The sequence below is a fragment of the Lonchura striata genome, chromosome 10 (genome assembly GCF_050655825.1).
Source record: "Lonchura striata isolate lonStrDom1 chromosome 10, ASM5065582v1, whole genome shotgun sequence".
Lineage (NCBI taxonomy): Eukaryota > Metazoa > Chordata > Aves > Passeriformes > Estrildidae > Lonchura > Lonchura striata.
In genome coordinates, this window is record NC_140712.1 from 14,588,595 (window position 1) to 14,615,449 (window position 26,855).

General features: G+C 34.5%; 1 protein-coding gene and 1 long non-coding RNA gene across 4 annotated transcripts in view; one reads left to right on the forward strand and one right to left on the reverse strand.

The window, feature by feature from the left end:
- LOC146766530 (uncharacterized) overlaps positions 1-26,855 on the reverse strand; it is a 73,158-nt gene that overhangs the window by 33,930 nt on the left and 12,373 nt on the right. The window lies entirely within an intron of this gene.
- On the forward strand, positions 207-26,470 carry FGF7 (fibroblast growth factor 7). 3 transcript variants are annotated; one of them, XM_085588293.1, is made up of 4 exons: positions 207-396; positions 909-1,491; positions 24,839-24,942; positions 25,330-26,470. In XM_085588293.1, the coding sequence occupies exons 2-4, from the start codon at positions 1,206-1,208 to the stop codon at positions 25,522-25,524; spliced, it is 585 nt and encodes a 194-aa protein (XP_085444419.1). In that variant the 5' UTR covers positions 207-396; positions 909-1,205; the 3' UTR covers positions 25,525-26,470. The 3 variants fall into 3 exon arrangements, with proteins under 3 accessions (XP_085444419.1, XP_085444420.1, XP_021393051.2); XM_085588294.1 differs by having other exon boundaries at positions 924-1,491; XM_021537376.4 differs by having other exon boundaries at positions 1,297-1,491.

Consider the following 26,855-nt stretch of genomic DNA (forward strand, 5'->3'; position numbering starts at 1 on the left):
ATATACATTTTTAGAAAGAAGATTCTTGGAGATTTAAACCATAAACTATGTACATAGCTCCCTCTGATGACCACTGGACACGATACAATGCAAGTCTCCTTTTACTTTTGTTCGTGCATTCAACTGACAGCTGACTGGTTAAATTCTAATTGCTTCCAAGTGAGGTCAGCAAAGGTATTTATCGAAAAGGACTGAACAGGCTCAACACACACATGCACGCGCACGCATAAGCACATACACATCTCTCCAGCCTGTTGATTTATGGAAACAATTATAATTCTGGTGGAGTCTTTCTGAGCTGAGAAAGTTTGTAGCTACAGTAGAGTGTCTCATGTTGCAAAAAGGAGACAGCAGAAATGGAGTACATGGGTATCCAGCTCTTATCAACAGGAACAAGTAAGTTATTTGTCCTTTACAAGATTATTCAACAGTTTCTAATAGCTAGTAACTTATTTTTATTTCTGCATGCTAGATGCTAAAAAAATAATTAAGAAAACTATTTTTACTAATAATCTGAAAAGGGTAGGAATAAAACACAGGGCTAAAGCCATGAGGTCTGTTTTGAAATCTGAACTAGAGAAAACTTATATGATAGATTGTGCTAATAGTAAATATATATGTAAGATGTAATCAGGAGAATTTTATCATGCATGAGAGTTGAAATGAATCAATATGAGATTTTTGGAAGGACTTAAAACTGAAGAAAGAACTGTGTTTACAATCAGTGTAAATATCTGGTTATGTAAAAAGTTTTATGAGATATATCTACCGTATATGCATTAGCATATTTTTTAAAATGAGCTCAGCATGTCATGTATTTTTGTGTAGTACTTTTCATTAGCATAATGTATCCTTGCATGTTTGTAACAATTGAGCATAACGACTTACACATGCACCTTTTCTCACAGATCTTTTACTTTCAGTGCAAGCAGCAAATTCAAGTAGTAAAGAAGGTCACAGCAACAAAGGTTTTTATAACTTGTGTCTTTAAAGGATATTCTGACTGAAGAGATATTTAAGAAGCTCTTTATTTCGCCATTAACATTAAGGAATAACGATCAGAATTCTAGAAGAGGGAGCAATCTCACTTAAATGAATCTGTAACTCATAAAGACAGAAAGCAGGTCGGTGACCTAGAAGCAACAGTCTACTTGAGATTTAATTTTCATTATGTTGTTCATGAACACCCAGAACACTGCACTATAATGCACAAATGGATACTGACATGGATCCTGCCAATTTTGCTCTACAGATCATACTTTTACATTATCTTTCTAATGGGCACTATATCTTTAGCTTGCAATGACATGACTCCAGAGCAAATGGCTACAAATGTGAACTGTTCCAGCCCTGAGCGACATACTAGAAGCTATGATTATATGGAAGGGGGGGATGTAAGAGTGAGAAGACTTTTCTGTCGAACTCAGTGGTATATGAGGATTGATAAACGAGGCAAAGTGAAAGGGACAAGAGAAGCAAACAACAACTACAGTAAGTAATATTTTTGCTTTTCCTAAGTTTTTAGAAATTTACACATAATTTTTTCCTATCCATTGATCTATCATAATTCCAGAAGAGTTTTGTATCATGTACTGGCCATTGTGTAAAACAAGTTTTCCAATTAATCGTATAGCAGGACATTTGCTATTGATTTTGAAATGCGTCATTTTAAATACTGCATTGTAGATCTGTTAATGTATTAGTTACAGCTGGGAACTATTAGCAAACAGAGAGCCTATTTTAACAAGTGAACTAAGGTTATATGTACGAAAATGTATAACGACCAACTCTCCTCATAAAATACTCCTGAAACATTAAACCACTTTTATATAGTGCACAAACTACCTAAAAGTTTGGTGTGTTTGAGTTAACAATTAAAACATAGAAATACTAGAAAGTTCAATGGAAAGAATTATGTAAACTCTCTTGCAAAATCTTTTAGACAGTTTGCCAAGCCAGGAACAAAATCTATTATAGTTTCTGCAGTTCATTATTACAATAATCATGATGCTTAAAAAATATTCTCCCCCCATTCTTCTAAAACCATGACTCATCTAGAGAGAATGGACATACAATATTTTATGAAGCTGTATCAAATACAAATTCTGAATTGGAAAAAGAATTGTTGTACTAATATATATTTTCCACATAAATACCTATATAATCTTTGATTAATATTTGAAGACATCAAGTTTTACAGTCACTATTTTTGCCACTTTGTCTTTTGTGTTATTACAAATGTATTGTTTATTCATCTGCTTGAAAAGGCATTACTTTATTAAGATGCAACAGGAAAATACATAGGATTATACAACATACTTCAAAACAAAATTATAACAAAAAGACCACCAAGGACATGCTGGTCTAGTGCTTAAAGACAAATAAAAGGACAAATATATTTCAAATAATTGCTTTTAAAAATTATTAAATTTGTTGGATATAATAGTGTGCTTTTTATAATAGTAGCAGCAAAAGAAATCCATAAATCAAACTTCAAGAACTGTTAGTGTGTGTCAGCCTCCAGCTGAAGCTGAGTGCTTGTTTTCTACCAGAGCAGCACTTTGGCGTGCTCTGCGCCTGCCTAGTGGGCTTCATCATTTATTTCTTTGCTTCATGACTACATTAAGTGCTTGGCAACTTGTGTGGCTAAAACTGCATTCACTAATGTCACTGTTTCTTTTAAAATTTGTTTCCATATGTCTCCTTTCTTCTTACACTATTACATAGTGAATAACCATATTCCTCTGAAAGACAACATATGGCCAGCAGCCAACTAAATTATTTGGTCCATATTCAAGAAGACTCCCTTTGAGTTTCAGGAGGGCATTGCTACAACAGAGATCCATAGGAATAGTTTTGAAGTGAAATGTTGTTCCCATAAAAAATCATAAATGGAAAAAATGTTACTGACTGTTTAAGCTGATTTTTCTGAATTAATGCAGATAAGTGAATATTCACAGTATCCAATTTTTTCTGTTATTATTTACAATCACATTATGACAGCATCTAGAGCTAAGTAATTTATTATACAGAGTTGCTTTTTTTAGCTCCATAATTCGTAAGTAAAACCTTGTTAGCAATTTAGCATTATTTCAAATTCAAGCAGAGGTTCTCAGTTCTCTGAGGGATCCCATTCTGCTTAAGCGCATTAGCGACACCCTTAAACATTCTGTAGGGAGCCCATCAGAGAACACCACATCCCCTTGTGCCAATGATGTAGTCTCTTGCAGTTTCCTGAACACTTCAAGATAATTCAGTCATGGTAACTAACTATTATGAATTACAGAAAGGGAATCTTGAGTCACTAAACCCTTATGTTTACATTATAGTGGAAAAAAAAACCCAATCATTTTTCTGGTAAATGTAATGAGTATGATGAGAAAAACCATGAAATTGTAATGGTTATCTGCTAACTGATGTGCATTGTGATGAACCATCTTTAAATTGGCAGAAGCACATAGGATACTCCCACCATCTTAACTTTAATTTATCTATAGTATCTTAAGGAATAACACCCAAATGCTTTTGTTGAACAAGTAGATAGGCAAATATAGACAAACAGGACTAGAAAAATGTGAACACTGATAATCTGGATTTTCTCAGAAACTAAAGAAATTAGTACTGCAGCAATATTATGGAAACACTTTTTGTTATACCCTTTGTTCAACAGAAGATGTAAAGACCCTTTCTGAAGATGTGCCTATGGCTCTCTACCAAAATCAATAACCACAAAGAAAATGATATGAGGGGGCAAAAACCAAAACCAACAAAAAAAACCCCTGAAAAAATAATGCCCACCTGGACTTGTACACCTTCCTTAACGAAAAAAAAATAACATTAGAAGTTTAAACAGTCTATTTTTATCCAGGTTCTCTGAAAAGTGTAATTTTAAAATCATACAGATGAAAAGGATGTATTTTTGTGTGTTCAAACATTCTTGTTCCATGATTTCTTAGGATGGAATGCCAGAACTGCTGTAGTCAAACTAATCAATGGACATGAAAAGTGTTGCTCCAAGAGGTTTCTTCTCATTTTATCCCAATTTTCCACTTACATAATAAATAAAAGAAACTACTTTCCCTTTTGAATGTGCTGCTAAAATAAAATAAGAAATAAGATCATATTTTTACCTATCGTAATTTAGCTTCATGAAGGAAACTGTCCTGAGAGTTTTGTAGCTCAAGTGAGCTACTTCTTTTCAGGCCATGAGGTGTGAAGCATGAATATTGTGATTCACACTGAGAAATGCCTGTAGAAGGATAACTTCATCATAACTTTGGCAAGTGCCAAAATTCATAGAGGTTCCCTCATCAATTGGGACTATAAGAATGCCAAGATGGTGAGGAATTAAGGTCTTTGTATTTCAAACTTCTCTAATTACAGAATAAATATATATACACACACACATACTATGAAAGTAACAGCACAAATAGTGAAAGTGTTAAAATTTCTAAGGTTTTCAGTTAACAGCCACTGTATTAAATGTGTGTGGATTCAAATTTCACAACAGAACTAAATACTGAACCAAATCTTCACTCACCAATTGTAAATAATCTGTATTTATCAGATTTTTATTTCTAAAAAATTAGAATTGCATAGTTATAGAAATACATATGTGCTGTCTCAGTGCAAGCAAATTGCCAAATCCTGTTTACAACAGTACTGACCTTGTTAGGTACCCAAAGAATATGGTTTTGTGCACATTTCAGAAAGCAGTAGAGCCTTCTGGTGGACATGAAGGTGATAACTCAAGAGTGAACTAATCAAATCAGAGGACAGTGATCTCCACCAAGTAGGGAAATCAATTTGCACCTGACAGCTTTGCTTTCAGTCTGAAAACTAAATGGCAGAGGGAGAACTGAGAGTCATCCACTGAAAAACTAAAGCAAGAATTAGGCAGAAGCCAAGAGGTTAGGTCACCCAGAAAAATCTGTCATTATTCATAAAAAAATATTCTCTTTTACAAAAACTTACTAAAACTTGCCAAAGCCTTTTTAACAAAAAATAAATTCTGCATCTTGTTCAAGGAAAAGAATCTAACTGTGCACACAAAACACGCTTTTTGAATTCATGATTGTAAAATGTGAGATTGACTGAAGAAATCCTGGAGATAACAAGGCAATTTGATAACTCTTAATCTTTGATAGAAAAATAAATCACTCCTTATCACTGTTTACTCCTGCCTTCATTTCAGTTTGCGTTTCAGAATTTTGCCAGATTTAGTTAATTTAGTTAATAAATTCAGAAAAAAAGGCAGCAAAATCAGAGTTTGTTTTGACTCTATCCAAGAGGATTTTTAACTATGACTGGATGATGCTTTAGGACTTTCCATGCTCTGTTGCCTTTGGAATCTCATTTTAAAGACTTCAAAGGGTCTCTTAGTTATTAGAAAAGCCTTCCCGGAACCTGAATCCTAACATGTCTGATCCTATCATATTCCATGTGAGCTCTAAACCCAGAGAGTGCCCATTTCCTCTTTTTTTTCAGTGGGTAAAGCCAACCAAAGAAAAAGTAGAGAAAGTAGGCTAGTGAGATCTTGACATAAAATGGCTGAAATCTTGATTACAATTTTATTTTGGAAAACTACTTCTATTTTGACCAGAATCCAACAAGTCAAAGTTTTCAGTAATATTAAATGAACTTTGACTCAATGTAAACCCTAACTGATGACAAAATACACTTTATACACATCTTAGTGGTTAAATATTCTAGCTTGCTTAGAAATAATAATTACTTCCACTAGCATTTTATAGATGCTTCTTAGCATAAAATAAATGTAGGTATGCTGTATTACTGTATAAATGTAGTTTCTGTTGCTTAAATACATATCACATAGATGAGCCAAGAAGATTCAGCTCCTGAAAATCAGGTATTTCAAGACAGATATTGATGGACTAGATGCAGTTAAGGGTTATACTTGTTCCAGACAAACAGAAAGTCTGTCTCTGCAACTGCATTCTTGGTTTTTCAAGAGGTTGTGGTTCAACCAACACTTTGGTGCCAGAAGAACACAAACCTTCACTAACATGGAAGTGGTTTTTCTTCACATTAGTAATCTGCTAATCTTTCCAATTATAACAAAAGGATTTAATTCAAATGGAAATATAGGCATATCCTCTCAAAACCTAACCCACAGCACCAAGGATGACTTTCTCTCCCACAGTAACTAATCAAACCTAATATACCAGACCGCCCTGCTGCCTCTCCAGTTCTTTGTCTGGCACTGGGGGTACCCTCAAGTGTCAGCCAGCAGAGATCTCTGCCTATCCCTCAGCCTATGCCTTATCACAAATCCCTGGTTTTCACGCTCAACTGCTGATGAAGATGGGTTTTAGCAAAGATGCAGATAACAGAAGCAGCTGAGTTATACCTGTCTTACAGCTTCTATTGAGTTTTTTGGTGAGTGTAGCCTTTGGGGAGGTGAGAAGAAAGCAGGGTGTGAAGCCTTGAATGCTTGCAGTAAACTTCTTCAGTCTCACCTATCAACATCCAGATCATTGTTCAACTGGCATAGCATAAGAGGGGTGCCACAAAACACAAAACTGATTATGACTTCTGAATTTACTTCCTCAGTCTTCATCACCTGTCTACTCTTAGGCATTTGCCAGCAGAAAAATATGTGTAAAGCCAGACGGTAGCAGTTTACACTCACTTTCTTCTCACTCTCATGAACAAAAGTGATTGCATAAGCTCTGTGGGGGAAAACTCAAACCTCTGGCCTCAGGCCCAGGCAGCCGCTCCTCAAGTTAACATACACCAACACTGCCTGCCTGGGGGAGCTTCAAAACTGAGCTAGCATCAGTCTGAGCAGGGAAAAAATCTGAGTCTATATACATTGCCCCTACTGATTCCTTCAACCTTGATATACCCTCGTAGTTCAGCTGTGACTTGGCAGTTTTTCTGTATCCCTCAATGCTGAAATTTATCAGAAATGAGAAATAGTGCACTTTTATTGAATAATTTAGCAACCAACTGCAAAAGCAGTTACAGGATACACATAAATATAAACTACATCTCATTTTCCCCCACAGCTTTCCCCCCCACATTGTTTACAATTTCTGAATCTTCAAAAAATTCAGTGTTGTATCATTAAGTATGTTATTGCTCCATCCTGAAGAAAATGTGCTAAAGTGGCCCTGACCTGACACTCAAGAGACTTGAGGCTAATTCAAACTTCTAAGCAATCTGCTTACAGACTTTGGGAAAATTCTTCAAACTCTCTGTGCCTCTATAAAAAAAGAAATATTCACCTACTTGTAAAGACCTTTAAAAAGTATTAGTGAAAAAACTTCCAAGCCACAAAAGAATTGTGTGGTAATATTATAAGCATTAAATAATTTGTTAATAGAATATAATTGACTAATAGAAAATTAACTAGAAGTCCTGAAGTCAGAAAAACAGCTCAGATAAATCTTAAAGAAGCAATTTCAATATAGGCAAATAGAATTTGGTATAAAATTTAATTCCTTATACAGTCAGTCTTGCAAAACAAAGCCTAAATCCAGATAATCCCCCTCACAGTTTCCAACTTTCTGTATTGTTTGAGTATGCGAAAGTGATTGTTTCAGATTTCCAGGATCCTGCAATACACAACAGAGTTGGCTTTCCTTCCCATCCTCCTTAAAGCTTAGGAAGATCAAGGCATCTTAAACCATATAATTACACTGCTCCACACTACAAGATCTATCAACTAGTAGTATATTTTGGAACACATTTCTCATCAAAACAGAGTAAGTTTAGGCAAATGTAGGCTGTTACTCTTCATGGGTGGCACACTGCCTTTGTTGCATAATTGACTGTCTATGACTATATTTGGCAACCGTATTTCAATTGTCTTGTTTGACCTTTGACATTATTTTTAAATCTGGATATGAAAGAAAGATCAAGTTAGCCTTCTGGTATATGAAATTTAAAAACATTATTAATAAGAAGTTAATAATGAATTTTTTTATGGCAGTAACATAATAGAGGTTAATAATTATAGCACTGAATTGTCACACTTTAAAACTTTCATAACACATGACATCATTTATTCAAATGGAAAAAATTTGTTGTAACAATTGGCGTTGAAAAGTTAGAAGTGGATATTCAAGATGTGGCCCATAACTTCATGAAAACACACCAAAGAAGCAAAAACTTTACCAATGCAATCAATAGGCTCCTTTGACTATTATTTAGTTTTTAAAACAAAGAACAAAACCAGCATGAAGTTATTAAAGGGTCTAGATACACTGTTCAAAACACTGAAATCTTCCTTCTGCATACAGTTTTTCAAAATTAAGCCCAATCAGCATATGGATAGATTAACTCAAAACTATAAATGGAAACAGCAAACATGACTATTCCATGGAATTGATAAACACAGTGACTTCAACAGGGATCAACACACACCACTCATATCCATCTCTTCAATGATGACAAGTTTTGACTACCCTCATCGTGTGGGGGATTTTTTTTTTTTTAAGGTGTTTCTTAGTGTTAGTACTTCCATTTTTGGTAAGCTGGCTTGCTTCCTTTTAAATGTGTCACCAGACACTGGGAGGTGCTATAGACTATAAAAAGAAGGTGATCAGACTTGTACTTTTGGTACCTTGGGTTTTTAATATTTGTCTAACTAGAAGGTATTGTATTTCAAAGCAGAAAAAAATAGCCCCAACTGTTTAAAATAAGCATATTTTCCTTAATAACCTTGCTAATTTTATATGTTTTATTATGACCTTTAAATGTCACATGGGATTTGAATCAAAAGTAAATGTTTACAGTAAAAAAAAAAAAGATAACTTCATGACTGTTAAACACAGAAATTCTTTTAGATGAACATACATATTATGTAGAGCTGAAAAAATATTAGAGAGAAAAAATAACCACAATCAACATCAAATTTGGAAAAGCTTGTATGTGAATCTGTGCGGCAGTCCCTCAGCTGCTCAGGTGAACGGAGCTGTTGTTCAGTGGCTGTTTGTGTGCACAGCTGGAATGCAGTGGCAAATGTGGAGTTTTACATGCCAGGTGTGTGGAAATGCTCACTGCAAGAGCTTGCTGGCTTCTTGTATAACACAGTCACAAAATTATATGGTGATGATAGACTTGCCCTTTGAGTGGTCTACATGAACTCTAAGGGTGGCAATCTTCAGGCTCTCTAGCTAGTCACTAGGCAGATGGATTTGGGAGAGAATGCTGATCTAGTCAAGGGAAGAAGGCAGAACACAGTGGAGTGATTCCATTCAGTGTTTGTGTAGGTCCTTGTGAAAACAAGAGCTGTACTCCCTGACAGAAACTCTGAAGTAAACCAGAAAGGATAACTGAATCCTGGAGAGTGCAGTCAGTACTAACACAATAGGAAACTGCAACTTTCACCAGCTTTCAAAAGCAACTTTAACTCCACCAAGCTAATTTATTTCCTTTGGAATAGCCCAGGCAGCTTGGGGACCGCACATAATGTGCAAGATGACACATAGAAGTCCAAGCAGTTTTTGAGTGCTTATTGGTGACACTTTACAAGGATTTAGGGAACCAGCTATGTAAATCCAGCACAGGGTGATTCAAATAATGGAACTTGCTTGATAGAGCTGCCTTACAACATGAGAGATTTACACTGTGAGAAAGGCCAGCACAAAAACTCCCTCAGCAGCAGCCCTTTATGTTTGCTTGTGGGAAAACTGCACCTGAGAAGTCCTGAAGTCATCACAGCCATGTTGCTTCCCAATGCTACAGCAAAAAAAATGTAATAGTATCTTTACGTATGGACAGGGACAAATACCTGTGCTAAGTGAGATTCATCCCAGATGAATTCCCCACACAGCAGGAGTGCCTGCATTAGTTCAACACCATCTTAGCAATACCATACCAGAACATAGCACAAAAAGAATTCTCTGCCATGTACATCTCTGACCACATCTGAACTGCAAATGTGACAGAACTCACACAGCACTCCACCGTCAAACATTGCTACTAATCAAAACTGAAATTGTATACAAATACTTTCAAACTAACTGGTGACAAAAAGCCATTCTTCCCATTTCAATAAGCTCCACACTTCTAGCCAAACTTCTTACGTTTTTCACTGAGTGTAGAGATTCTCCTCAGTATTTCCAACAAAGACTGAAAACCAAAACCAAATTAAAAGGTATATAATTCACAGGGCAAGCAAGTTCTTTAGAGCATTCTAAATGACTGCAAACCAGTCAGAAATAAAAAAGAAAAAATATGTTTATGCCCAAATTATAATTTCAAAAAGACAATTCATCCATTCAGGAAAAGAAATACCACCTACCACACTAGGTAAAGGACAACATAAGAACAGTGGCAAAAATCCCAGCAGGAAATGGATGGAGAGCCTCTTCCCTGTAAGGAATCCTCCTCTCCTAACTGCTGGCCAGCTACAAGGGCCTGGCTCTGCCTTCCTTCCTCTCATTAGTATGTAATCAGGTTCAGAGGTGCTTTGAGTCTCTTATTGTTTTGCATCCTGCCACCCCATTAGTACTGGCACTGTTACACAGAGCTGAGCATTCTCTGAGCCTCTGCTTCAGCAGCCATTAAAGCTTTCTTATTGAGGCTGTGAAAGACAGTCTGGCATGTTCTTCTACCTTACTAACAGTGCAACATATTTGGGTGAATTTGTGTTGGACTTTGTAGTATATATTTAGTAGTTCAAAAGAAATCAAATGTTACATGAATTTTGAGAGTAGCCTTAGGAGAGTCTGTTCAAAAGTAAATGGCAAGAGTCCTAGGCCACTTACAGTCATCCCTTTAAATGCCTTTTAAATTGAGCAATGAAAATAACACAGCTATTAATAAAACAAGCTTTTAGATTATTATACACCAATTTCAATCAGAATGTTTATATTAACAAATTGGCTCCCAGCCTTCTTTACCAAATATCAAACTAAAATTACTTCGCATGCCTTCATTTCTGATTGCACCCTTATGTGACTTGGGAAATTCAGTCTATACTACTGAAGAAAACTATCATGCAACAAAATTAAAGAAAAAAAAATTACCACATCCTTCTAGGAAACTATTACCACATATTTCGCAGAAATCATGCTCTGTTGATTTTTTAGCTAAGTAATCCAGTGTTTTTAATTTGAATTCCTCTAATTTAGTCATATTTGTCTAGGACACATTCTAATTAAAACTTCTGAAATTGCACTTTCATCCATAGGAAACATTGAAAGCAAAACCAGTCTATACCAAAACCATAAAATTATCATTAGACCAAAAGGAGAATTTTCATTCATAACATACAAGACAAACCCCACTAATTTAGTTTGGTGATGAACAGTCTAACTCTGATCCAGGCAGATTATTTAAGAGAAACAAATGAGCAACAATGGCTGTATCATTTAAGCAAAAAATGATCGAGTGATATATTTCTCATAATTATAGTGAGAAATTATTGAAGAATTATTCAGAACTGTTCAACATTTTAAATGGAATACACTTCTCTGTTTGTCAAAACAAGACTTTTTCTTCTTAGATAACAAAATATTCCATAAACACAAGTAGGTATCTGTACACTGTCCTTTTCACATAGGATCTGTAGACAGCCCAGAGACAATTCTCTAAAAGGGCTGACAACTACTCATGGGACACTTCAAGCTACCTTAAAGAAGGGCAGTATTTAAGCCTAAACCCCACAGCATATATATGGTGCTTGCATTTATAAATCACTTTAGGTGGTATCTACAAAAATGTGCAAGTTGCCACTGTTATGCAACTGTGTGAGACAAAATTAACAGAAGCCACGTTTTCTGACTTTGTCCTAATCACTTGTGATTGATAATCTTGTATACATAAGACATTTTTCCCCTGCTAGGGCTCAATTAAAATCATGACTGCCGTTTCGAAAATCTTTTTTTCCTTTCTTCCTCTCACATTGCTGTTCACTGTTTTCTGTCTGTGACATAATTTTGTTTAGGGTATCCTTATTCATATATGAGAAAACAGAACAGATATTAGTTTTGTACAACTATTTCCCCAATAGACTACCCAGATTCCAAAGGTGGTCATCTCTTTTAAGTTGATTTAGAAAAATAAATAATATTTCTGTCTGAATATATACAACACTGTAAATATTGAGGATTTAGGATCACAATTTATTATGTTGTCTTGTTCATACTTCAACAATGCAGTCCTGGGTGTTTTCAGCTGAACTGAGCTTAGCAAGGAGAATTGTTTGTTACAGTGCTCATTTCCCGAGTTTACAACACCAGACCCGTCACAGCGGGATGGTTCCTTTCTTTGTTTGCCTCTTAAGCGCTATCTGGCAGCTGCACCCCAAACTAGCCTCTGCCAGTGGATTCCTAAAGAATTCTATATACATCATCTCTTGAAATCACACGTGCCACAATCTACATCACAGGTGGTACTGTACAAAAAAGTCGGATTTGAGCCCTGTCAGACTGTGCCATATTTGTTTCATTAACATCGATTTCTATGTGAAAAAAAACAATTCCATCTCTGTGCGCATGGTATTTGATTGAAATAAATTCTCAGCAACACAGAGATATAATCAGCATGACTATGTAATTGCCAAGAAGTACAGAATTATCTCTTTCCAACAAAAAATCAAAATATGGCTTTTCTATTTATAATGACTTAGGGATGAACTATGGAAAACTATCACTGATGGTCTAAATAGCTGCTGTTGAAAGTAAAGAATATTGCACAGCTGTGGGAGAGTTAAGTTACTGACTAGTGGAAAAGCTATCTAACCCTGTGATTCATTAGGAAAAGTTTGCTCAAGAGTTGAAAGACCCATATTAGGAAAGAGACAAATACATGCCATTTGTAAAAGTCTGACTCTACTGAAATCAGGAAAAGTTTTGTTACTGATGCCTATCCATGGCTGAGGAGTTCATTTTAAAATATGGCAAATAATAACTATTGCTTCTGCAAATCCATGTGCTTTTACTTTAAGATACCGTTTCATAACATTGGTAATAAATACTGGGCATAAAGAAAAATGAAATTCCTGTTCCACTATTAATCTCTTCCTGACTTTCAAGTCAGAATGACTTCTCTATCTTACCAATATCTATGTAGGAGTAATGCTGCTATCACTATTTATTCTACTTAAGATATGGTCTGAAAAGCACAGTACATCAGAATATACCCAATTTAGGATACTCAAAAAATAGTTAGCTGTCACTTTTCAAATATATGTGCAAATTTACATTTACATATGAAAGATATAACTGAAAGTTTATTCTAGGCTTTTCTGACCTATATTAAAAGCACAGATTCACATTTCTATACTGACTAAAAACTGATAGTATCATTTATAGTGAATACATAAGTATAATCTCATTTTGTGAGATTTTTTTTCCCACCACAGAACATTTTCATTTACATATGAATCAAGAATATATTGATACTCATGGGGGAATTAAGGTGGCACAAAAAGACAAAGTTAAAAACAGCAAAATTACTTTGTTCCATTTTGTGTGGTAAAAAACAATCATTGTCTTAGTAAATTTTGGTAGTGTTTCCCCAGCTCTTTGCTGCAATACAGCTGAAGTCACAGATATTTTATGCAAAGAAAGAAAAGGTTTCTTCACCACTTTAAGTGCTTGGAATAGCCATAATTGTTTCAGTCAGAGCAAAAAGCATAGCAAATCCTTTACTAAGAACAGGTTTTCTTTATATATTTTAGAACATATCACTACAGGCACAGCTGCCCTGTGCTCTTTTAACTGTACACTCTTCAAGGCAGTTCAGAAACTTCCTGCTAAGTTCAATGTTATGGAGTCACTATTCTTTTATGTTGCAAGCACTAGGAGAGAATAGTACCATAAGTAGTAGAAATTATCATAAATACAATGCAGACTAAAAAAAGGCTGTCAAACTGAGTCTGCCAATCACAGAATTATGCAAGCTTAATACAAATCCACCACAAAATAAAAATGTAAGAGCTGCAAACCCTTTATTTGCCCATGCAGCATCTGCTACCCAGTCCAGATTCTTATATTAAAACCCCACTACCACTGAGTCATCTAAGTTTATATACCTACGGAAGAAGTCTCATTTTACTCTGCTTCCTTAAAACAAACATTTTATTCTTCCCTTTTTGAACAAGGTCCTTGTTCAAGCCCATTGCTGAAATGCATGTTTTCAAGTATCTACAACTCACAGACCAGCTGTTTTCCAGATTTTAAAGGGGTCCAAATACTCTGCTACAGGTTGCTTATGTAGTACTTCTGTGGAGCTCATCAAACGTTTGTGGTAACACTACACATAAGAACAAACTGTAGCAGAAAAAAATTGAAAAGTAGAACATTCTCAAAGGCCCCTGACTGAAGCTGTTCTCTAATGCTTTAATGGTATGAAATATGCCATTTGTTTCAATGTCAAGAGAAAATTATGTCTTTACACTTATGCCAATACACTGCACTGTTGCTATCAAACAGGTTGGTTGATTACCATCAGAGAGGGAAGTTTGAAATGTTACCAATATAACAATGTGGATGCCAGAATGGATCCAAATTTAAGTTATTAAATCCTTTAACAGACTGGTCACAGATATCTTTATTACAAACAGTCACTATATAGTGATACAGCAGTACCCATGTGCTTTGAGAGCTGAGAAAATGAAGTACTGCAGTTTACAGGCACAGGAGAGCTCACATCCTTCCTAAGGCAACTCAGGGCCACAGGAAACTTTCCTTACTTAAAAGAAAAAGTAAAGAGGTAAAGGTAAAGGTAAAGGTAAAGGTAAAGGTAAAGGTAAAGGTAAAGGTAAAGGTAAAGGTAAAGGTAAAGGTTTCTACCAGATTTTACATGCTCTGGTTAATTGAGAATATTTTATGTGGGGTTCTTAGTGATAACACAAAGGAACACTGGGTAAGAAAACAAGGCAGCTTTCTTACTTCATAGTTACCCTTTTTTATGTTCCCTCTATATATCTTCAGTAAATATAAACTGATAACTTAATTAAAATAAATATAACTGTGCTGATTCACACATGGGGATATAAAAGTTAAAACAAAAGCAATGGGAAACTTGTGTAAAACCAACAATATACTAAAAATGTGTTAAAGTTAATTAAAACCTTTAAAGAAATACATAATTTAGCTAATCCTATGCACTATTAATTGTTCAGTACTTATTTCTTTTGCCATTTTTTTACATTAGCTATGACTGATAATTTCTTTTCATAATATAATATGATATTATTCTCAACACACTGGAATGTGAGTACTAGAGCTCTGATTTCTACTTTTAGGATACAAGTCACTGTCACTGTAAAGTGAGGTCACTACTCCTATTTAATGCAAATAAAGAAAAGCACAGAAAGGCTGTGGATTCTAGAAAATAGAAAATGTTTACATTATTCTAGTTGAAATAGTTTTCTCACTGACTTCCTGATATTATGCACATGCCCAAAAATAAGAGTGTACATGAATACTTTTATCACCAGATTCAAGATGGTTACTCTACATCCTGGCATTTACAGTTAAAACTGAAAAGAAGTCCAGATTTTCCAACTGGTCAATTGAGCTGAATTTTAAAAGGCAGATTAAAATGACACATAAATAAATACAGAATAAAAGAGAAGTTTGGCTACAGCTCCTACAGTATATTTGCTCTGGTAATAGCAACTGGTCCTGTAGCAGAGGACCAATTTTCTCTGCTGATGCTGATGCTGCTGTTTCTCTCAGTTTTGGTATAGATTGTAAAGCTAGGTAACAACTAAGGATAACAACTGGATAACAATTACGCATTTACAAATATCTAGGCATGTAAACAGAGAGGTTTTCAAAATGCTAGTCTACTGATTTCCTTAAAGTCAGGCTTCCAGTCAGGCTTAAATTTTTGACTGGTAAAAACAGGGTGTAATTAGAAGGAAATTAATTACTTTAGGCTAAATTAAGACAAGGAATGACCTAAGCTATTTGAAAAAGCAACAATGGTAGGATAATTGACACACATTTTGATCCATCTACTGAGTAATACAGAAGAAACATCTGCTACAAAATCCTAATTTATTTATCAGAATTGAATTAGATTATTAGATTGGTTTTGATTTTAAGGGGTTTTTAATTTTCCCCTTCTATTAGTTTATAATTTCGTCTCTGGTCTCATACAGATTTTGAAAGTTCAACTAAATCTAAATTATTTGTCAGCAGCAACCCAGAACAACTTGAGTGGCCATACATATAAATATACGTCTAGTAGTGTTTTGAAGGCAGGAGTAGGCCAGCTGGTTTCTATCAATTCCCACTCTGAGAGGCAGCAAGGGTTAGTACAATTTTCTTAGCAGCTTCTTGCATTTTGTACCTTGGAAGGAATTACGTAGTGCCTGCTCATGTTCTTCTAGACACTATAATTGATATATTTAGATATTCAGCTTCAGCTGTTCCTGCACAAAATAGCAGATCTGATTTGGAAATGGAACTAAAATCTATGCAGTTGGGTAGTGCTTGCCCTACATTTTACATAACTACTGAGAGTGGGAAAATATGTCTCTCTTCAGTAGGGATTGCAGTGTTTACGACTGAAATGAGCTCTTAACTACGTGAAACAAAATTCAACTGTCTAAAATTTCAAGCCATGTAAAATTCTGCTTCTATGCCATAGGCCCCTCAGGATATCTTCAAGCTCTGGAATGCTGCAGCCACCTTCTTTATTCTGCAACCGCTTTCTGAATTTTATTTATTTTAAATAATTTTGGTTATTAGCCACTTCTGGGACTGTTTTCACTGTTAAGAAGTGTTGTATTATATATTTTAACTGCAGAATGTCATTGCAGAATGACATTGCAGAATGTCATGATGATCAATCCACAGGAATTTAATATTTGCTTTTAGTGATTTGTCTCAAAGATGTATAATTTTCAGTTATCCCCAAAGAACACAGGAAGGCAGTTCTTAGATTCAGTTTGTCCCAGAATATGGCTCTGCTCTTCCTCCTGTGAAGCTTGTTTCAGGAACCAAAAAAACTGCCACAGGAACAGCTGGAGACAATACACAGAACAAACAGCAAGGCCTTCAGCTCAGGGAAAAGTTAATATAAAAAGAGCAGATTCTATGTTGGATTTATTTTTGCCCCATTTAGCTGAATAAAACCAGCACCCCTTGCCACATTATATTTAGGTGATTTTGCAACTGCCTGCAGCCAGTTCATACAGGTGATATACAGGAAATGCACCTGGATTTAATGTTCCTCAGAACACAATTCAGAGAATGAAATACTTGTACATGGAAAAGGCACGTTAACATGTACTCCTTTTTTTCTCTGAAAAACATAAGAAAAAGTCTTATATAGAAATGACATGAATAATTTTAGGTCAAGTGTGATCACTAACTCAGGAAAGGAGAAAGCACAGCTCATTACCAGATGAAAACATAATATAGCATAGCAACAAATTAAAAAAAAATAATCTGTTTAAAGACTTTTGCATTATGGAAGAATTTGAAAAACAGGAGGCTGCGGTCTTATGTGGAATTTTCCAAGTTCAGATAATCAAAATAGCTGCAGACACTGAAACTGAATCTGGGAAGTTTTTCACCTCCAGTTGGATATATTTTACTTTGCTTTGAAAAGGTTAATAAGCAACATTTTACATTTAGTTTTGGTATTTTGAGGCTACATTCTGAACATCTGCAGAGCTTGAAAATATCATTTATTCTAGTAAAATTAGCACAAAATATTTAAATACTAGAAATAGCCTTCATTTGAGCTGTAGGGAAAGCATCTGTTGTACAAGTTCAACACTAAAGTATTAAATCATTAATTTTATTACTGCTTGGAAACAATTACATTTTGCAAACAGTCATTCCACTTTTTTTTTCCATTTTTCATATCAGTAAATTATTAATGCTGTAATAAGAGAGCACTTTTTCAGACTGAGGATTAAGACTTGAATTTTACATGACAGTATTAATTCTAAAAAATAATATTATTCTTCATTATAACCATATGCTTAGCTTCAGGGCAATTTTTATTGGAGGGAAATGTAGTTTCCTGCAAAAATGAGAAATGACTACATGCTGTCTAAGAGGCCGATAAAGAAAATATTTATTTAAAGCAGTGGAGATCAGCGAAATAAAGACTTCTAATAAGTTTAATGAGACATTCCCAAGAGAAGGATTGCCTGGGGCAGCTTGTTATTCAGTTGTTACTACATACTGCTATTCACAAGTCACACCTCTAAATTGAAAAGCTCCATAACTTTACAATCCACTTTAGTGAAAAATGGCACACCCTTTGGTTCTGAAGATCAAATCAATAGAAATATTGGAAATGGAGTGGTCTGAATAGCTAATGTTCAACAGAGATATGAATAGAAGGCATCAATTTAGAGTCAAAATGTTCTACACCAATTCTTACTATGCCACCACTTTCATTGAAGAATGAAACATTTGATTTATAAAACTCAGCGAAATTAACAGAGAGTTAAAACAAAACTGAGGCAAAGTAGGTGGTACAATAAGAAAAAAATACTTGAAAATTGTAAGGTATTTCTCTTTTCAGTTATTAATTGAAATAGGGTCAGTGAAATTCTCACTACAGTAATTAGGGGAGGTAGACTTTAAAGAGTGTTGTAAACTGATGAGCACTGCATTACAATTATTCACATTGAAAAATGACTAAAAATTGGTATTATGGCTTTTAGTATTTCTCACTGCAGAACAAATGTGTAAAGTTTGAAGTAAAAAGGAAGATGTATTTCCAAACATAGTCCAAACCACACTCTTCAATTTACACTATACAATCAGCCATCCATGGTTGAAGGGTAGATTATACATTTGATGATGCATAAGAAACTGTGTAAATACTTTGAATAATGCAGACTTAAGAGTGGAACTTGGCTTACCCCTTCTTTTTCTGCAGTAAACATCCACAAGTCCAAGTACACATGCAAAGAACAGATCTTGTAAGTAAAAGCAATTCTAAACAATTATTTTAGTCCCCTGTTGTATATTTCCTCTTATGTTTAATTCTTACCTTGCCTTTTTTATACTGTTTTCACAGAGTTATCAAGTTATCAGTTTCATTCATAAATCTTGACATGGCTCATATTCCATAACTAACTTATCTGTCAGGTGTTGAGTATTATGTGGACAATGGTTTATCATAAATTTGTTGCATCTAGCAATGCATGTATCAATTAGTTTGTATGACTGGAAAACAATGAGGACATTTATGGATAAGGTAATGTCAAATAAAGAAAATTTAAATTAAAATCTAATGGAGTACAAAAAATACTTTAATGGACTTCTGTTTAGCACTTTGTTGATTTTAATACAGTATGCCTCCTTTTTGTGCCCAATGAAATTCAAAAGGGTCATTAAACATCAGCTACTTATGCTTAATCAAACATTCTGTATACAAACTAAACCTTCTAAGCAAATTCTGTTGCTTGAAGATGCTGAACACTGAGCTGCATTAAATCCTCAACGAATAACTCTCTATCGTTAATCATATTTCCTTGGACAACTATAATTTTTCCTGCTTGGAAATTATACACAGGACAAACACAGGAGTTTTGAGTGCTTTGAGTATTTCTCCATGATATCCAGATGTCTGGAATCTCATTGAAGCAGTAGCTTCACTGTTCTCCTGAAAATACTTGACAGATCCATTATTTCTGTTCAGATCATTTTTACAGCCATATTCATATTTAAAGTGCTTCAGAGACTCTACACATGCACAACAAATGCATACATGGATATGGCAAAAAGCTTCTGAAGAACATTTTTAGCCTTCTATGCTGTACATAATAACATATATGTGTTTATGACATAAATCAAAATTCTGAGTATCACAAGGAGAAGACAGAAGAAAGTGATAGTGAATGTATGTACCATCTTGTTTTTTGGTAATTATTTGTTCATTAAAATCACATCCACAGACAGAAAATTCCTGGTGTGGAGAAATCTCCTGATTTGAAAGGCATTGTAACATATACCTGTACATTTATTTATACTTAATAAGCTTATGAACAGGAGTTCTGTGAGGTACTATCTAGGAAACCCCTTCATTCTCTTCCTAAGAAAGTATTTGATACAAATGCAAATTCTACTTTCTATCAATTTTAATTTGATAATAGGGAAAGGTAAAAATTAAGTCATATTACAAAATATATTAAATAAAGACCTTTATTTGCAGTATTTTTATTTACTCTTAGGTCTTATATTTGAGAGAGAAAGAGCACACAAATTGTTTTACCTAAAAATGAACTTCATGATGCATCCATTTAAAAATATTGACTCAAAGTAACTGAAACTGCACAAATACTTTACAATATAGGCACTGTATTTAAAAACAAAAAAAACACAGAAAAATATTTCCTGAAACAAATTACTTTCAAAGCTATCCAATAAAAGTATTCATTTCACTGATAAGATTCTTCTGGAAAAACATTTAAGTGTAATACACCAGCTATATACTGTGCTGGCTTACGAAATGCACACATGTACCAGTAACATCATGAAAGTTTTCCAAGGTTGACCATCATGAACCATATTTTCTGGATTTAAGAGGCACAACTATTAACTTATTAAGTGCCAGAACAAAAGAACAAATTACATTACTTATCATTAAACAGTGCCCTCTAAGCAAAGAAGAGGTCATTTTCCTTGGCCTTGAATCATTTGGAAAGATCATTTGAATTCATAAATATGTGCTCCAAATTCAATTAATGAGAAACACAAGTTAGTGAAATTTAGAAGTTACATTTTGTTTTGACTCATTTTCTATCCAAGTCTTTTCTGCCCCTCTGTCCCTGTTTAAGATTTCACATACTTTATTTTTAAAGACAATTCTGCTGAGGAAAGAGTGTTTCACAAACACATTCCTCACAAGTGCTGAACTGCCAGTGCCAGCCTCCCTACCCCTAAAAATCAGCAACAGACTGCTTTTTTCAATTTCCCAGCACAGAGAGTCACAAGAAATAAAATGCTGAACATACCATATGTGCTCTCACAACACATGTACCTGGCAGAACAGAAAAGTACTGGGATGAAATTGCTGTCAGCTTTCTGAAAAATGTAATGGATGCCAAAATGTTTCTTTGAATGAATGTCTACAGACACTGTGAGTCTGGCAAACTGAGAAGCAGTGATCAGAAACCTCATGTGATAGACATTGAGGGGATACCTGCAACATATGAAATGTCTGGAAATAGAGCCAGCTGACGAGAGACTGAACACAATGTGTGCTTCCCAGAATCTTCCTGAACAACCCTGGCATACTGGGCCAGTTCCCTAGAACATGAAAAAAGATCTCCCTCTGTGATTCTGCTGCCCCTCCTCTTCTAAAAGCCCCCTGAGAGGTTATACCTACCCAGGGGATCCTCAGGCATGAGCAGCATTTACTGGATTCCTTACAGCTCTCAGGAGCCAGAGTTGCAATCGCTCTTGCAGCCTCTTAGCTGACAAATGAGTAAAGAGAAATTTCCTGATTTTGCTAAATCAAAAGGCTCTTGCTACTTTGTTATAGATAAGATACTTTTATCGAGGGATATTACGGGCAAACACAAAGAAATGCCTATTCAGCTATGCCTGCATACTGATGGAAATTACTTTAATACAGTCTGCAAACAGATTGTGTAGCAATAAAAGCAAATATTTGTTTTAACAAATATAACATCTGTGTTGTAAAAGCAAAAAGGAGTCTAATAAATAAAATGAGATGAAAAGGCTGTTTTGAAAACATTAATTGAATCAGAAAAGATACTTAGTATCAGGTGATAAAAACAAAATTATCAAATGCTACTTGCCAGGAAAGAATCATCTCATGTGACAATGCTCAATTTTATAGCAATCATATAACTAAATGCCATTTTTCTGCATACATTTCCAGCCTGAGGTACTGTCCTGTTGTTCAGATAAGTCTACACATAAGTGTCTGCTTCTAAGTACTGAGAACAGTCATTCTAGACCAAAATGCTAGAAAACTCATCTTATTTATGACATAAATTTTCCCCAAAACTTGATACATATTTCACCCACTGAAACTCTTGTGTCGGCCTAAAGGCTTGTTTTCTTTACTTTCTATTTTTTTTTCCATCTGGATATCAACTGTGTGTTATTGAATTTGCACCATGTGGTTCCAAAGACTGCTGCCACCATCATAGGCATCTTTTCTGAAGACAAACTATAGCCCATCTCTGCTGAGTGTCTTTTACATACACCAGAGGAATTTCAGCTCTGTAGGAAACTTCATTCACTACAGGAATTTTAAGCTACATTTGATACACTGACCATACAACCATATAAAATTGTTTGGAATTTCATGCTGATTTTATAGGAAGTACAGTTGTTTTCAATTTTGGATGCCCCTCTCTAGGTTGTTTGTTTTGTTTCTTTTCCTGGCTTAAATCTGATTTCTTTCCCAGTTACTTTGTGGTATATGAAGTCTTCTCTTAAACCTCTTCCAAACTTCTCCGGGGATGCTTTTAGATAAAGCAACCAAATAACATAGTTTACACTTTAATTTTGAAATCAGGGACATTTGATACCTTGTTGAAGCCTGGCCTTCTGAATTTCTCTTCATCCACATCTTATTAATTTAAGCATGCCTTTAAAGTAATTTTGGTTACTAGAGTATGAAAAGGTCAATGAAACAATCCATGTAAAGAAATTTTCTCTTTCCCATCCTAGCTTGGTGACTTTTTTCTTTTAATGAATAGATACATTCCTTTGCTTCAAAAGGAAACACGTAAGAATAGACCTTCTCATTTAACACAAGGAAAGACATTGATGTCTCAACTGTGAATAAAGTAACCCAAACCAAAATAAAGTAACTCCAACAAGTTAGTCACAATCTACTTCAGGCAAAAAGAAAAAACTAAAAAAATAATGTAAAAATTGTAAAAAAAATAATATTGCTTTGGACAAAATCTTTTGGCATTTCCTTTTTTAAAGTAGTAAGATTTCTACTATTGTAATTTCAGCCAACATCAGCTTACTCAAGGAAATATCAATTCCTATTAGCATGATTTGTTTTAAAAAGTAATTTTAAATCTTTCATTTTTTAAAATTCTGTATAAATAGAAACTCAAACATAGACTTTTTTAAAAAACTCCCCTTAAGTTAATGGCCAGCAGAGGCAAAAGAACAAATGGATATAAGCTGTCACTGAAGAAATGCAGAGTGCAACTTACTACAAAATCTCTAGCCATTAAAATAAATCAAACTCTGGAACAGCCTTCAGCAGAAACACTGGGGGCAAAGAAATAACAACTCCAATTTAGTATTGGCAAAGTTTATGAAAAGAATTATCTGATGCAATTCCCAGGCTAGCAGAACACTGGACTTGATGACCCAGAGATCCCTTCCACTGTTATGTTCTTTGTTAGGCTAAATGCAGATGTTCATCTGGTTTTTAGCCTCACTGTGGTTTTTCTAAAGTGAAATTTAAATGGTAGTTAATATAATTTTTGTAAGTTTCGGTTACAAATTACCCTTTGTTACCATTGCTAGGCCTGCAGAAGAGTGGAACTTGTCAAAGAATTCTAAAAGCTTGACTTAAAAAAAAGATGGCTTAGCATTATAGCGGAGTACAGAAGTATAAACATTCTGAGCTGAATGCCCAGCACACGCCATGAGAAGAGGGAACTGATCTGCTAAAGAAAAAAGGATTAAAAATATATCCATATGTTCTACAACTGATACATCAGTAATATCAAGGAGAAAAGCAAAACAGAACACGAAGCAAAGCAAAGGACAAGAGGAGACAAAAATGTATTGGGAAGGAGAAATATCATAGATATTTAATGCCTGTCTTAAAAACCTAACTAATGAAAAACTATTATTGTGTGACAGTGAAAAGTCAATGCCAATTTGAAAGGGCAAAAAAAGGAAATGTTTAGTTTAAGAGGAAATTCAGGTGATGCTCTAACACATGCCTCTCTCCCACCTCCCTCACTTGACTCCTCCATGTTTAGTTCTTGCAATTTGCCTGAAGTTGGCTGCCTTTGAAAGGGTCAGTTTTGGAGAAGGACTCACAGTGCAGTTGCTATGGCAGAGTTCTGTCAGTGATTCAGTAATGAAACAAATAGCTCAAACTCAAATATGTAACTCTAGATTATTGCTTAGGAAAACATTAATAATATTTAAGCTTGAAAACAACCTGGCGTTCCTTAATAACTTGCATAATCCCCTGCCTTCGTTTTTTTTTAATATTAAAAAAAAAGAATATTTTTATGTTGCAGGTAACATAAATGTATTGGTAACTACATAAAATATTGCTGATATGTATCAGCATGAGATAAAAATAAATCAGGTTATAGAAAACAACACTAAATGTTTTCTGGTTTTGAATAAATAAGCTCTCAGGGCAGCCTTTAATGATTTTCAAATACACGTATCTTTACAGCTCCAATCAGTCATAAAAGCACACAAAGGTCAAGCAAATACTTTATCTAATTTAAGACACTGTGGTCTGTTTTCTGTCACTCGCAAGTTCTAAGGTTTACACTCTTTCAAGGGGATGATACTGCTACACAAGACTTCAAAATAAAGGCTTTACACAAATTCTGTGAACCTTGATGGCTTACTACATATTCCAAATGAAACCCTGATCCTGATAAATTCTGAGCTACACTGAGTCTCTGAAAATAGAGGAATTACTTATGCTGACATCACAACTTCAATATATATTTTTAAATTACCACCATACAATTTTAAAGTGGCTCTATGCAGATGTGATTATAAAGGGAATTTTTTAAGTCTAGCCCTTTCTTCACATGAATACATATAATTTTTCTGTTTTCCAAGAATAAATGCAACAAACATGGCAATACTACAGCATAGTCGTTCAAGGTAACCTTCTGAGTTAACTGGAGCACAACCAACCATTTTACAGCCCTTGCTGTGTACCTTTGCAGGTATTCTAGAAATCCGAACAGTGGCAGTTGGAATAGTGGCAATCAAAGGAGTGGAAAGTGATTACTTTCTGGCAATGAACAAGTCAGGGCGACTCTATGGAAAGGTATGGATGCAAACTTCTCTTATGTGTACATCCCTACAATCTTAGAGGCATTTTGAGATGTAGAATTTGAATGGTTTTCTGTAAAACAGATTCCTAACTATGTAAAATGTATTGTGGACTCATCCATGCATCCCATATTAGACTTTCATGCCCATTTAATAAATTAAATGATTAGACCTTATATAATTCTTCAAAATGTGGAATTCTAAGGGGGAATATACAAAGCTAGAATATTCAATACTCAGATTTCAGAGGCCAAATTTATTCATTAAAATATTCCTAATATGCAGGCTCTATAATGCTCATTCGTCTCCCATCTTCCCTAATCTAAGTATTTAAAAGACACTTGTACTTGCCTTACCATATTTTATTATTTACTCTCAACAGAAAGTCTGCAATGAGGACTGCAACTTCATTGAACTGATTGAAGAAAACCATTATAACACATACGCTTCTGCAAAATGGACACACAAAGGAAAAGAGATGTTTATTACACTAAACCACAAAGGGGTTCCAATGAAAGGTAAAAAAACAAAGAAAGAACATAGAGCATCCCACTTTCTTCCTCTGGCAATATCCTAATCACAAATGATCTATAAAGAACTAGTTCCAGCAGGAAGATTAATTTTAAGAAGACTGTTCGACAAGATACCAAGAGAGGCTGGAATACTACTGAGAAACTGAACAAGCTGGACTTGCGCATTTATGTTTATTTTTAAGAGACTACATGAAAAAGATTTGAAAATATACACAAAACCAGATTTACTAACTAAAAGTTGTAAAAAATTCTAAAGAGTTGTACAATCATTATCTTAGTCATTGTAACTGGGTAGTTTCTTAAATTAATTTACCCTGAAGAATAAGTCATTACTTGATTATCTGATAATATTTTATTTAAAAAACTATCTGCTTCTTAAATATGGCTGCTATAATAATAATAAGCAGATGATAATGTTGTGTAAAATATGTCAGACTTTAAGGCTGCTGGAATGAGTTGTCAGATTATCAAGTCAATAGAAAATGTGGAGGCTGAGCAGTATTTTAAATACTTCCCCCAAGAAACTCATATCCTATACATAAACTATATGATCAAAAAAAATATAATCTTGTAAATGTTTACTGTTGTATTCAGATAAGAGAGTTAGTTTGGACAAATTAAGTTTACTCTAACACAAAATGTTCCTATCTATTAATGAAACAAATACCTAATGCTGCTCTAAAAGATGTTTCAAATAGTATATGTAAAATAAAAATAGGAATAAATAATGTACTTCATCTCACTTTTCACAAATTAACATTTTATATAACAATGAAGCAAAAATTCAGACATATTAAGGTTTTTTATGTAACATATCCTATCTTTTGTATAATACCTGTTAGGGCATACAGCTTTCAATATTGTTTTTCCATTCTTATACATGCTTTCTCTGTTGTTACAGCATTAAACTTTATTTTAAGTTGTATTTGAACTTTATTGTTTTAAGTTATTTAAATGTTATTTATAAAAAAAGATACTTATTAAGCTGCATCTGTTTCATATGCTTTTAATTCTAAAGGAATAACAAAATGGTCTGGCTGAGATGCATGAATTTTTTTCTGTGACCAGACACAAAGCCTAGTACACAACCTTCCTGCCAACATACATTGGATGGCAGACAAAAATGACAGCCTGCAGCAAATCACACAATGGACATCTCAAAAGAAACAATGCAAAAATTTAAAAAATCTATGCCACATACTCTTGATAATTAAATTACCGGCATGCTCGGTTATCCAGGTAAAAGAAGGTTACAGTTCCAGCAGGCACTGGAAATAATCCTAAAATCCTACTCACAGATACAGAAATATGTGCAAGCCTGCGTGACTAGTTAAACTACAGCTAAAACCACTGTGACCTGAGGAAGAAAAGACAT